This window comes from Staurois parvus, unplaced genomic scaffold (genome assembly GCF_062004578.1).
Source record: "Staurois parvus isolate SC_StPar_1 unplaced genomic scaffold, SC_StPar_1.0 ptg001210l, whole genome shotgun sequence".
NCBI lineage: Eukaryota > Metazoa > Chordata > Amphibia > Anura > Ranidae > Staurois > Staurois parvus.
The window spans coordinates 486,927-501,120 of record NW_028319006.1 but is presented as its reverse complement, the minus strand read 5'-3'; the positions used below and the strand labels follow the sequence as shown (position 1 = coordinate 501,120).

At 42.9% G+C, this 14,194-nt stretch overlaps 1 protein-coding gene across 1 annotated transcript in view; it reads right to left on the bottom strand.

The window, feature by feature from the left end:
* The window catches only part of IGDCC3 (immunoglobulin superfamily DCC subclass member 3), a 292,665-nt gene that overhangs the window by 30,697 nt on the left and 247,774 nt on the right, over positions 1–14,194 (bottom strand). The window contains exon 8 of the mRNA XM_089660195.1: positions 956–1,203. Within this exon, the coding sequence (XP_089516321.1) occupies positions 956–1,203 (248 nt within the window). The remainder of the gene's footprint in view (positions 1–955; positions 1,204–14,194) is intronic.

The following is a 14,194-nucleotide window of genomic DNA, read 5'->3' as shown; positions in this document are numbered from 1 at the left end:
TGTACCGTTCTGACATTTGGGGGATATCGGTACTGTCCTGACATTTGGGGGATATCTGTACTTGGGGGATATCTGTACTGTCCTGACATTTGGGGCATATCTGTACTGTCCTGACATTTGGGGGATATCTGTACCGTCCTGACATTTGGGGGATATCTGTACTGTTCTGACATTCTTGGACCTCAAGAAATTAGATTGGCTGTCAGTACTTCAGGATTGATCAATAATCAGATCTATACCATAGTTTGTGAACTCTATAACTTTCCTACAAACTAAGTAATACATCCTAATTTGGGTTATTTTCACCAAAGACATGTAGCAGAATACATCTCGGCCTAAATTTATGAAGAACAATTATTTATTTGCAAACTTTTATAACAGAAACAAAGAAAAACGTGTTTTTCGGTCTTTTTTGTTAATTTAGCAAAAAATAAAAACCCCAGTGGTGATTAAATACCACCAAAAGAAAGCTCTAGTTGTGTGAAGAAAATGATAAAATTTTAGTTTGGGTTGTATGACCGCGCAATTGTCATTCAAAGTGTGAGAGCTCTGAAACCTGAAAAATGGACTGGGCAGGAAGGTGTAAAATTGCCCGGTATTGAATTGGTTAAAATAAAACCCAGCTAAACTATTGTTTTAGTTTTCGGGTTTGTTCACACCAGGGGCAGTGGGTTTGTGCTGGGCAGCCCCAGTCAGTGTGGTCCCACTGCAAGACAAGTCAAACAAGGCTTTGCCTCCATCACACCAGTTCACACCATCCTGTTGCCATGGAGCATGTATGGCATGTAATACTTTTTTTATTGGAAGAACCAAGGACAAAATCTGGTTCCCTTTCTTCACAGCATGATTTTCAGTAAGCACTGCAATCCATACCCCCTATGAGGTCATCACGATTGGCCAGCTCTGTTAGAACATCTGGAAGGTCTACTTTTGCCCACCATACAGCTGTACATACCTTCAGCTTTGCGGATGTGGACTACATATCCAATAATTTCCTGGGTGTTTTCCAGGGGCTCATTCCAGGATACCTGGATAGAGGTGGATGATATGGTGGAGGCAGTGATGTCTTGAGGTGCCCCAGGTAGTCCTTCTGCCCATAATACGGAAAGCCGAGCGCTGGCTTGACTGGAGCCTGCGCTGTTCTGAGCAATACACTGGTAAATGGCCTCGTCCTCCTGGCTGATCCCGGAGATAGTTAGAGAGCTGCAGGTGAAAGAAATGAACAGAAGAGTCATAAACTGAATGTTCACACACACTGCCAATCGTTATCTGTCACCTGCACATCACTTGGTTAACTAAACGAGTTTACTGAAGAATCATCTGCATTACCAATCTACTAACTGACATACTATACAGGTGTAGCACCCTCCTACATAGGTGCTAGGATTAGGTAAATTTAGCTTGGCTCACTGTAACCAATGTGACTGTGTTTTGGGTTTTATTGCTCTCTCTGCTTTCTGGAGAACTGTGTGTTGTTCTGGAACATAGGTGTGGAGCAAGGCAAATGGGAAGCATGAATATTTATACAGCCCTGGCCAATCCCTGGGGGGGTGGCCCAGATGGGTTCTGGAGTCCGTATAAATACTCTGAGACACAGAGCTTCCAGGTCTTTTTCCTTGGAAGGGGCTCACAGCTTAAGGAGGGCTGCTTGCCCCCTTAGGACATCCTGCCATGTACCTGTTGGGTGTCGAGGCCTTTAGTGGGTGATCTGAGGGCTTGTTTTACCTAAAGATGCAGAAAGCTGACCAAGGGACTGTTATTTGAGGATCTTACATAGTTACATAGTTAGTCTGGCTGAAAAAGACAAAAAGTCCATCCAGTTCAACCATTAAAAAAAAAAAAAAAGGTATAATCCTTCACCAACAGTTGATCCAGAGGAAGGCAAAAAACCCAGCAAAGCACAATCTAATTTGCTCCTGCTGGGGAAAAAAATCCTTCCTGATCCCCCGAGAGGCGATCGGATATTCCCTGGATCAATGTCACCTATAAATCTTATATCCAGTTATATTCTGTGTATCCAAGAAACAGTCCAGGACTTTTTTAAAGCAATCCATTGAGCTGACCAGAACCAACTCTTCCACATTTTCCCAGCTCTCGCCGTGAAGAAACCTTTCTGTGTTTGGAGATTAAATTTTGTTTCCTCCAGATGTAAAGAGCGCCCCCTTGTCCTCTGTGATGACCTCAGGGGGAATAACTACACCGAGTTCACTATATGAACCACTGATGTAGTTATACATGGAGATCATATCCCCCCCTTATGTATTATACATGGAGATCATATCCCCCTTATGTATTATACATGGAGATCATATCCCCCTTATGTATTATACATGGAGATCATATCCCCCCTTATGTATTATACATGGAGATCATATCCCCCCTTATGTATTATACATGGAGATCATATCCCCCCTTATGTATTATACATGGAGATCATATCCCCCCTTATGTATTATACATGGAGATCATATCCCCCTTATGTATTATACATGGTGATCATATCCCCCCTTATGTATTATACACGGAGATCATATCCCCCCTTATGTATTATACACGGAGATCATATCCCCCCTTATGTATTATACACGGAGATCATATCCCCCCTTATGTATTATACACGGAGATCATATCCCCCTTATGTATTATACACGGCGGTCATATCCCCCCTTATGTATTATACATGGAGATCATATCCCCCCTTATGTATTATACATGGAGATCATATCCCCCCTTATGTATTATACACGGAGATCATATCCCCCTTATGTATTATACATGGAGATCATATCCCCCTTATGTATTATACACGGAGATCATATCCCCCTTATGTATTATACACGGCGGTCATATCCCCCCTTATGTATTATACATGGAGATCATATCCCCCCTTATGTATTATACATGGAGATCATATCCCCCCTTATGTATTATACATGGTGATCACATCCCCCTTATGTATTATACATGGGGATCATATCCCCCCTTATGTATTATACATGGAGATCATATCCCCCCTTATGTATTATACATGGAGATCATATCCCTCTTATGTATTATACATGGAGATCATATCCCCCCTTATGTATTATACATGGAGATCATATCCCCCCTTATGTATTATACATGGAGATCATATCCCCCCTTATGTATTATACATGGAGATCATATCCCCCCTTATGTATTATACATGGAGATCATATCCCCCCCTTATGTATTATACATGGAGATCATATCCCCCCTTATGTATTATACATGGAGATCATATCCCCCCTTATGTATTATACATGGAGATCATATCCCCCTTATGTATTATACATGGAGATCATATCCCCCCTTATGTATTATACATAGAGGTCCAGCTTTCAGTCTCTAAAAGTGGTTGTTCTTAAAGAATGGAAAAAGATCGATGTTGCAATATGTTACCAACTTGTTCATTCCATGCCTAGAAGACTTGGACGTCATTCAAAATATTTTGCTGTGGGTAAGGGGTATCAGTGCCTGGTGCGCTACTATGGTCCCCAACCAATTCCTAAATATGAAATAATGTGAGGAGAATATAAAAAATAAAACAAAATAAAATATACAAAAACGTGATAAATGACAAAAGCAGGTATGCTGCTACCACTAATAATGTGTCCTCTGACACACCTAACAGGAATACATACCAACCATGTGGTACGCTACTCCTTAAAAACTTTTGATACAAACAAAAAAAATAATTTATATATATCCTAAGTAATTAAATATGTCCGTTAGTGAATACTAAAAAAAGTCCATAATGGTGGATGTAGTCCATTGTCACAAATTCGGTGCTGTGCCAACAAATAATGTGCTGTCCCTTCTTTGTGTGAAAAACTTGCTCACCTTGTGATTAGGCCTACAAATCAAAGGGGCATTCTTTCCACTGGCCATCAATGTAAGGAGCATTCTTCCTACTGACCACCAATATAAGGGACATTATTCCCACTGACCACCAATGTAAGGGGCATTCTTCCTACTGGCCACCAATAAAAGGGGCATTATTCCCACTGGCCACCAATAAAAGGGGCATTTTTCCCTCTGGCCACCAATAAAAGGGGCATTCTTCCCACTGGCCATCAATAAAAGGGGCATTGTTCCCACTGACCATCAATTTAAGGGCCATTCTTCCCACTGGCCACCAATAAAAGGGGCATTGTTCCCACTGACCACCAATGAAAGGGGCATTCTTTCCACTGACCACCAATGTAAGCAGCATTCTTCCTACTGACCAACAACATAAGGGGCATTCTTCCCACTGACAACCAATGTAAGGAGCATTCTTCCCACTGACCACCAATGTAAGGAGCATTCTTCCCACTGACCACCAATGTAAGGGGCATTCTTCCTACTGACCAACAACATAAGGGGCATTCTTCCCACTGACAACCAATGTAAGGAGCATTCTTCCCACTGACCTCCAATGTAAGGGGCATTCTTCCCACTGACCTCCAATGTAAGGGGCATTCTTCCCACTGACCTCCAATGTAAGGGGCATTCTTCCCACTGACAACCAATGTAAGGGGCATTCTTCCCACTGACAACCAATGTAAGGAGTATTCTTCGCACTGGCCACCAACTTAAGAAGCATTCTACCCACTGATCACCAACGTACGGAGCATTCTTCCCACTGGTCACCAATGTAAGCATTGTTTTTTCCCTCTGGCCACCAATGAAAGCAGCACTTTCTCTCTGACCCCTAGTGAACTGATTTTAGAGGGTTTTCTTTGAGACCTTTGAGGGTCCTTGAAACCTGACAGATTAAATCAAGAGTTCCTCTGGGGTAAAAAGGTTGAGAAAGGCTGTTCTAAGGTATATTAGGCTGAAAAGGTCTTTAAAAAGGAACATGGTCCCCCGATATGCTCCTGTGATGGTATGTTATGCTTTAAATGTATTACAACTAAACACGTTAATCTTGGCTTTAAATGCCATTCTGTTGCCCAGTCTGCTGCACCAGCTCAACAAGCGTTTACAAAGCAATTAAAAGAGAATCAAGCAGCTTTCTCAAATCCTTCTAATCACACATCTTAAAGGGAGTGCCAGAAGGAACCTCCAAGTGTCCTCATGGGTAGAAAAGAAACAATAAACTTGTCTTTTCATTTCTATGGCAGGCGCCTCTCATTCAGTTCACTGTAGGACATCCTAGGAGCATCAAATACCAGGGAGCTGTGGTATGCCAAGAGCAACCAGCTCCCATGGAGGCAAGCTCTGGCCAGTCCATTCACACCACCTGTACCTTACTGTTGGTTAGTAAGGCAACCTGTGTTGTGGTTGGCCAATAGTAGGGTACAGAAGGTGGAAGGGCATGGCCCAGGGCCCATGGGGGCTAACTGCTATTTATATATCAGGGCGCTGTGATATTACGGCTTCTTTACTCAAAGATTTGCCTTACAATCATGCAGTAGTCTTTTGGTCTGGCTCCTGCAGATGTTTACCTATCATTTAACCTCCTCGACGGTACGATTCTTTCCGATTTTTTGTGCTGAAAGCGGTACATTTTTTTGCATGGAAATATGTAGTTTTTTTATTGTAGGCCTGTCATTTTTAAGAATAACTCACTGAAATCTGTCCGAACAAGAGTCTAGTAAACATCTCGGCTAGGATAAAACTTGAAACACGAAATCATAAATTATAATTTAATAAATATCATAAAAAATAATATAATAATAATAAATTTAATTCAATAATATAATCAAACCAAAAACACTGAAATTTGAAATACAGAGGCAAATTCGCACATCGCTGAGCAAAGTCGCAAAATCGTTTTCAGTGTCTGATGAGGAATTTCCCCCACGAATCATTATCACTCAATTCTGCAAGTGGTTCTGATTTACTATCGCTGTTCTAAAACCGCTTTTGACGTAAAGGGACGCTTTTTTGGACGCCATGGACTTTTCTCAGTTTCCAGGCAGAAAGAACAGTCAAAATGCAGGCAGGGCGCCAGACAAAGCAGTAGGGACAAAATATATGTGAAATGCATTGAAACAGCAATGACAGCAAAAATGAAATTTTTTAAAAATGTCAAATTTCCCGCCGGTTCCGGCGCCTGTATGTCCCAACGTCACAGGTACCGGAACACGGAAGCCGGATGCTGGCATCGGCCGGAGGAGATGGACGGGGACGCTGCAGGGGACACATCGCGGGAGCGCAGGACAAGGTAAGTGCTGCAGGGACCCCCGGAGAATGCCGCATGGTAAGCCCGAGTGTAGCTCGGGGTTACCGCTCTTGGTACTCAAATTTTACCCCGAGCTACACTCGGAAAAACTGCTAAGGAGGTTAAGGTGGGAATATACGATTAGAAAATCGACCGATCGGTCAACCGACGACCGAGAAGTGTTCATTCGTTGGTTGAAATCGTGGCCCACATTAACCAATCTAAAAAAAATCATTCGGCGGGCAATACGTAGTGTTGACGTCTTCCATACAAGTGGAAGTGATGCGGTGTGCGTGTGACCTTGTAGCCACGCCCTTCCGCCCAGAACGATCGATATACACAACAATGACCAGCAATGAGTATAATATCGTTTATTACATGACCTATATACATAAATAGTGATACATAAAATACAGTCTGCAGAATTCTGGTTTCATGATCTCATTCGGCCGATCTACTTTTAACATATGGATTTTTAATTCGTGTTTATGAAGATTCCTCGGACATAAACATCCGGGTCATCTTCTGTTTCCGGTCATACGTGATAGCGCTTGATAGATTTTTTTCGTACGACCGTCATACCGCCGCATAGAAAATCGATCGTTTCATGAGCGAAATGACAACATTTTTCCCTGTTGTTCCACCGGATTTTTTCGTTCACAAAATCTTTATCGGTTAAAACATCCTGTTCATCAACAAAGAGAAGATCGTTCGATCAGCGGTTCCGCAAAATGTTTCAGACGATTTTCTTATCGTGTGTACGGGGCATTAGGCAGGTCCATAGACAGACTGAAATTCAACCAGTTCGGCAGGAACTAGCCAAATTTCAAACCATCTATGGGCAGGCTGGTTGTACTGAACTCTATCGATCAACATCAGTAGAACCAGCCTGTAGGGTTTTTTTCATGCGATTACTCTGATCATTGTAATCTGCTGATGGGGGACAGATTTCCCCGTCAACACTATGTTGCTGTGGGAATCAAGCAATATATTTTCCTTCAACCCCTGGTTGATGGAAAGGAAATTGCATAAAGTATGGCTAGCCTTAGTAAGTTTCCATTCACGCCACACAGGTGTGATGGAGCGCACATGCATTTCCATGTGTTTTCTGCACGTTTCCATGTGTCACGTGGAAGCAACAAATTGAGCACAATCCCTGAATTATAAACAGCAGTGGAGGGCAGACAAGACATTGGAGGTCTAATAGATGCCTGATGTCTCCAAAAAACAGCATCTGTCATCTGTCCAATGCTATCTTATAGAGGGCTTGTAATAGCAATAAAGTTAAATTAAAAACATAAAGAAAAAGGGTCCAACAAAATGAAATATAATTAAAAAAATAAGAATAATTATTATTTTTTTTTTTTTAAAAAAAGCACTCTTTTGAGAAAGTGATTTCTCAAAAAAATAAAGCATGGAGACATGTATGGATGGGGGAGTTGGCTTTGAATATTAAAAATGAATTAAATAGTGTTTTCAGTTTGTGGAGCTGATACAGTTTAGTTCCACATTAATCTCCCTGGCGGTATGATTATGTCAGATTTTTGGTGCTGAAAGCGGTACCATTTTTTTGCATGGAAATATGTATTTTTTTTATTGTAGGCTGTAATTTTGGAATAACTCACTGAAATCTGTCCGAACAAGAGTCTAGTAAACATTCCGGATATGATAAAACTTGAAACACAAAATCATAAATTATAATTGAATAAATACTCATAAAAAATAATAATATAATAATAATAAATTTAATTCAATAATATAATCAAACCAAAAACACTGAAATTTTAAATAGAGCGCCAAGTTCGCACATCGCTGAGCTCAGTCGCAGAATCGTTTTCAGTGTCTGATGAGGAATTTCCCCCACGAATCATTATCACTCAATTCTGCAAGTGGTTCTGATTTACTATCGCTGTTCTCTAGCCGGTCTAAAACCGCTTTTGACCTAAAGGGACGCTTTTTGGATGCCGTGGACTTTTCTAAGTTTCCAGGCAGAAAGAACAGTAAAAATGCAGGCAGGGCGCCGGACAAAGCACTCGGGACAAAATGTATGTGAAATGGTTTGATACAGGAATGTTTTGCTATGAAATAATCGTTTTAAAAAAATGCCATTTTTTTTAAATTTTCAAATTTGCCGCCGGTTTTGGCGCCCGTACGTCCCGACGTCACAGGGACCGGAACACGGAAGCCAGATGCCGGCATCGGCCGGAGGAGATGGCCGGGGACGCTGCAGGGGACACATCGCGGGAGCGAAGGACAAGGAAAGCGCTGTAGGGAATCCCTGAGCAACGCCGCATGGTAAGCCCGAGTGTAGCTCGGGGTTATCGCTTTTGGTACTGAAACTTTACCCGAGCTACACTCGGGAATACCGCCAGGGAGGTTAAAGAGCCTTTTTCACCTGAGGAGCCTTGAGGTTTCTTCAGGGGTGCCTTGGCAAAATGCCTAAAAATTGACCAAAAATGATATACAAGCCAGAGGTGGAACAAGCCTGCCTACACAAAGCCAGAGGTTTTCATTGTGCACCATTTGGACCTTCTATCCGCCGGCATCCCAACAACTAATGATGCCATCGATTCATAAGGAGGATGTTGGTCGCCTGCACAGCATTCTTGTTTGTCCCTCCCTTGCCCCTCACCATCAGTAATGGGGGTCACATTAGCTGAGTGATGGAGAAAAACTGAGGGAGAAGAGAAACACTGGAATACTAGTCAATACCAGTGTGCAAAAGTGTATTTGATTTAGAGGAATAAATCACCTCCAATGTTGGGTTTCCCACGTGTGTGGATGTTGATGCATTATGTAAAACTATTAGAATAGCTTTTTTACATTTTAGAATGGGGTGCCTCTAGACTGTCCATAATTTTAAAGGGTGCCTTGACTGAAAAAAGGTTGAGAAACACTGAGCTAGATAACTGCTGTGTATTACTTCCCCCACACTTTACACAGGATTGTTGATGATATAGATCATTCAGATGGTAATGGAATTTTGGAAGCTATAGCACAGTACTTCTCAACCTGTGGCTGTGGTCCACTGATGGGTCAGAGCCTCCCTCCTTCTTGGCTTTCAGCCAGCTGCACATCCCTTACTCTTACCATACTGCCTCTCAGCTACTATAGTGCCCCTAAGCTCCCATACCTGCCCAGGGTGCCCTTCAACCCCCATCCCCTGTGTCCCCCAACCTCCAACAGTGTAAAACAGTCTCCCAAAGTACCCTCTAGCATGCCACTGATCCAACAGTGCCCCAGTGTTGCTGACAAGCTCTCACAATGCCCCCTAGCCCCGAGCCTCCCTCTTCCTGGGCGTCCAGCCAGCTGCAGACCCCCTAACCCACCATAGTGGCTTCCAGCTCCCATAGTGCCTAAGCTTCCGTAATTGCCCACAGTGCCTCTCAACACCGTTCAACCTAAACCTCCAACAGTGCTAGCTAGCCTCCCAAAGTGCTCCCTAGTCTGCTGCACAGCATCCAGTATCCCAGCATGCCATCAATCTAACAGTGTCCCAGAGTGCCTTCAAACCTCCTGTGGTGCCCCCTAGCCCTCCAGTCTCCAACAGTGAGCCTGCAAGGCTCCCATGCTCTAGGAGAGACTCCATGTCCTTTCAGAGACTTCTTCTGGCCCAGGACTTCCCTTTTCCCGGGCATCCAGCAAGCTGAAGACCCCCTAACCTACCATAGTGGCTTCCAGCTCCCATAGTGCCTAAGCTCCTGTAATTCCCCACAGTGCCTCTCAACGCCGTCCAACCTAAACCTCCAACAGTGCTAGCTAGCCTCCCAAAGTGCTCTCTAGTCTGCTGCACAGCATCCAGACTCCCAGCATGCCACCAATCTAACAGTGTCCCAGAGTGCCTTCAAACGTTCTACAGTGCTCCTTAGCCCCACAGTGCCCTCCAGTCTTTCACAGTGAGCCTGTAAGGCTCCCATACTCAAGGAGAGACTCCATGTCCTTCCAGAGACTGCTTCTGGCCCAGGGTCTCCCTCTTCCCGGGCATCCAGCAAGCTGCAGATCCCCTAACCTACCATAGTGCCTTCCAGCTCCCATAGTGCCCAAGCTCTCATATTTGCCCACAACACCATCCATAACCCCCCCCCCCCTTCAACCTCCAACAGTGCTAGTTAGCCTCCCAAAGTTAAACATAACTATTTTATGTTAATAAATCTTATTTGTAGTACTTTTAGTTTTAGTTTACACTAGATGGAGCATTTCCATCATTGCTCCTTCATTTAGTACATGTTAATTATTTATTTTCTTTATAATTATATATTTATCATTTAATTTCCAGAGATTTCTTAAATAGGGAGCTGTTTTTATCCATCTTTTTTATTTATTTCATGTGGTTTAATATGTTATACCTGTCGACCTGTTACAGAATAGTAGGCGTATAAGACCTTTGTGGCTAGCCTTCTGCTGGTGTTGTGAGTTTTGTTCCGATCACCATGGTTACTTGCAAACTCATTTGGGGCTCTATTTAATGGACACACTTCACAGGGCTCCTTACCCCGAGGAAGTCACGTGACCTGTGACGCAACGCGTCGGGCGGAGCCTAGTGACGTCCCTTTTGGTATCGCACAAACCGGAAAGTGCGGTGAGAGGAATCATCTTTGATATTGGAGTTTCATGCCTTTACTTATTTATACTTTTGTGAGTGAATTTATTAGCTTAATAAAATATTCTTTTTTAACCACTTCCCGACCGGCTGTTGCATATAAACGGCCGGGCGGTGGCAGTGCAGGGTCGGGTGGCCGTTTATGAACGGCCTCCCCTCAACCTGCTTGTGCGCGCTCCCTCGGAGACACAGTGAAACACCGATCGTTGGACAGGACCTCTGTACGAGGTCCCGATCATGTGATCACTGATTGGCCAATCAGTGATCACATGCAAAGTAGTAAGCAAGATGTCACTTGTGACATCATTGCTTACTACGTGTGAAATCTGTGAATGATCACAGAGGTCACATGGTACAAGGCTATTCACAACAGCCTTGTACCATGTGACAAGCTGTGACCAATCACAGCTCACTCAGTACTTCTCAATGAGTGCAAGAATGCACACAGAGAGAAAGAGAAATGATTGCTTTTACATCCTATATGGGTGTAAAAGCAATCAGTGTAAAAAAAAAAAAAAAAATCTTCATCACCCCCCACAAGTAGTACAGTATCACCATGGTGACACTGTACTGCTAGGGTGACAGTATGTAAAAAAAAATAATAATAATAATATAAAAAAATAAAATAAAAATGTAAAAAAAAATGTTTAAAAATTATAATTTTTGGTTATAAACTAATTTGGATTTTTTTTTTCACTAAAAAGATAACGGAATAAATTTTGGCAAAGATTTATGATGAAATATTATTTATTTGCAAAATTTTATTAAAAAAACACTTTTTTTCAAAATTTTGGGACTTTTTCATTTACATAGCAAAAAAAATAAAAATCCCAGCGGTGAATAAATACCACCAAAATAAAGCTTTATCTCTTTCAAAAACATGGTAAAAAATTCATTTGGGTACAGTGTTGCATGATCGCGCAATTGTCATTCAAAGTGTCATAGCGCTGAAAGCTGAAAATTGCCCTGGTCAGGAAGGGGGTAAAAGTGTCCGGTCTGGAAGTGGTTAAGGGGATGCACTATAAATTGTTCTTCTTTCCCCAGAGCTTTTACCATCCTGGTGGGAAGTTGGAGTCCTGTTTCTTAAAGGGCCAGTATCAAGGAAATAGCCACTAAGGGATAGCGGTGGATGAACAAGACATAAACCAACGACTATAACGTTGATGACCTATATTTTATATAGGTCAAGGAAGAAGGTGAGTGCATGGTACACTCATTGGTGACGGGAAGCACGTTTGTACACGTTGAATAAAGTGAATATTGAAACACTGTTTGTGGAGCGCGGTGTGTTTTGTTTAATGTGAGTGCATATGTTTGCTTCACTCAGTGTTTAGCTCACTTTAAACGGTGTTGCACTGCGGTATACATTTTGTTTTCTATGCACGGTTTGGAGCCATGATTGAGTGAAGACACATTTGGAGGGAGTAAACACGGATTTATCGCCACATAAGGATTCACTCTTATAAAATGCATTTGACCTATTATAATTTGTAGGTCACACCCCTGCTCATGTGACAACACTGAAGAAATGACACTTTGCTACAATGTGACGTAGTCAGTGTCCAGCTTGTATAACATGTAAATTTGCTGTCCCCTCAAAATAACTCAACACACCACCATTAATGTCTAAACCGCTGGCAACAAAAGTGAGCCCACCCCTAAGTGAAAATGTCCAGATTGGGCCCAATTAGCCATTTTCCCTCCCCGGTGTCATGTGACTCCTTAGTGTTACAAGGTCTCAGGTGTGAATGGGGAGCGGGTGGGTTACATTTGGTGTTATCGCTCTCACTCTCTCATACTGGTCATTGGATGTTCAACATGACACCTCATGGCAAAGAACTCTCTGAGGATCTGAAAAAAAGAATTATTGCTCTACGTAAAGATGGCCTAGGCTATAAGAAGATTGCCAAGACCCTGAAACTGAGCTGCAGCACGGTGGTCAAGACCATACAGTGGATTAACAGGACAGGCTCCACTCAGAACAGGCCTCGCCATGGACGACCAAAGAAGTTGAGTGCACATGTTCAGCGTCATATTCAGAGGTTGTCTTTGGGAAATAGATGTATGAGTGCTGCCAGCATTGTTGCAGAGGTTGTAGGGGTGGGGGGTCGGCCTGTCAGGGCTCAGACCACACGCCGCACACTGCATCACATTGGTCTGCATGGCTGTCATCCTAGAAGGAAGCCTCTTCTAAAGATGATGTGCAAGAAAGCCCGCAAACAGTTTGCTGAAGACAAGCAGACTAAGGACATGGATTACTGGAACCATGTCCTGTGGTCTGATGACACCAAGATACACTGATTTGGTTCAGATGGTGTCAAGCGTGTGTGGCGGCAACCAGGTGAGGAGTACAAAGACAAGTGTGTCTTGCCTACAGTCAAGCATGGTGGTGGGAGTGTCATGGTCTGGGGCTGCATGAGTGCTGCCGGCACTGGGGAGCTACAGTTCATTGAGGGAACCATGAATGCCAACATGTACTGTGACATACTGAAGCAGAGCATGATCCCCTCCCTTCGGAGACTGGGCCACAGGGCAGTATTCCAACATGATAACGACCCCAAACACACCTCCAAGATGACCACTGCCTTGCTAAAGAAGCTGAGGATAAAGGTGATGGACTGGCCAAGCATGTCTCCAGACCTAAATCCTATTGAGCATCTGTGGGGCAACTTCAAATGGAAGGTGGAGGAGCGCAAGGTCTCTAACATCCACCAGCTTTGTGATGTCATCATGGAGAAGTGGAAGAGGCCTCCAGTGGCAACCTGTGAAGCTCTGGTGACCTCCATGCCCAAGAGGGTTAAGGCAGTGCTAGAAAATAATGGTGGCCATACAAAATATTGACACTTTGGGCCCAATTTGGACCTTGTCACTTAGGGGTGGACTCACTTTTGTTGCCAGCGGTTTAGACATTCATGGCTGTGTGTTGAGTTATTTTGAGGGGACAGCAAATTTACATGTTACACAAACTGTACACGGACTACGTCACATTGTAGCAAAGTGTAATTTCTTCAGTGTTGTCACATGAAAAGAGAGAATCAAATATTTACAAAAATGTGAGGGGGGGACTCACTTCTGTGAGATACTGTAGCTGCTACAGTATGTATAATGACCAAGAACTAACTATTGACTCATCAGAGGTTGCACTGTGTGAGGGCTGAAGACACATGTAAAAATAAGTAATGATCCAAGGGTTCACTGTCCTGGAAGCCTTTTACTGACATGCCCAAAATCCCAGTAGATTACCATAAATAGGAGAATGAGAATATAGAAAGTTTATAGTTATAGGTTGTTAATTCCTCATCAGTAGCAATTTCCATTTGTATGACTCTGATGATATAGTAAATGACATTTTAATACGTACTTTGGATGCATTAATCAAAAACCAGACATTGGGGAAAAAAAGAGAATGGCCAACCCAACTG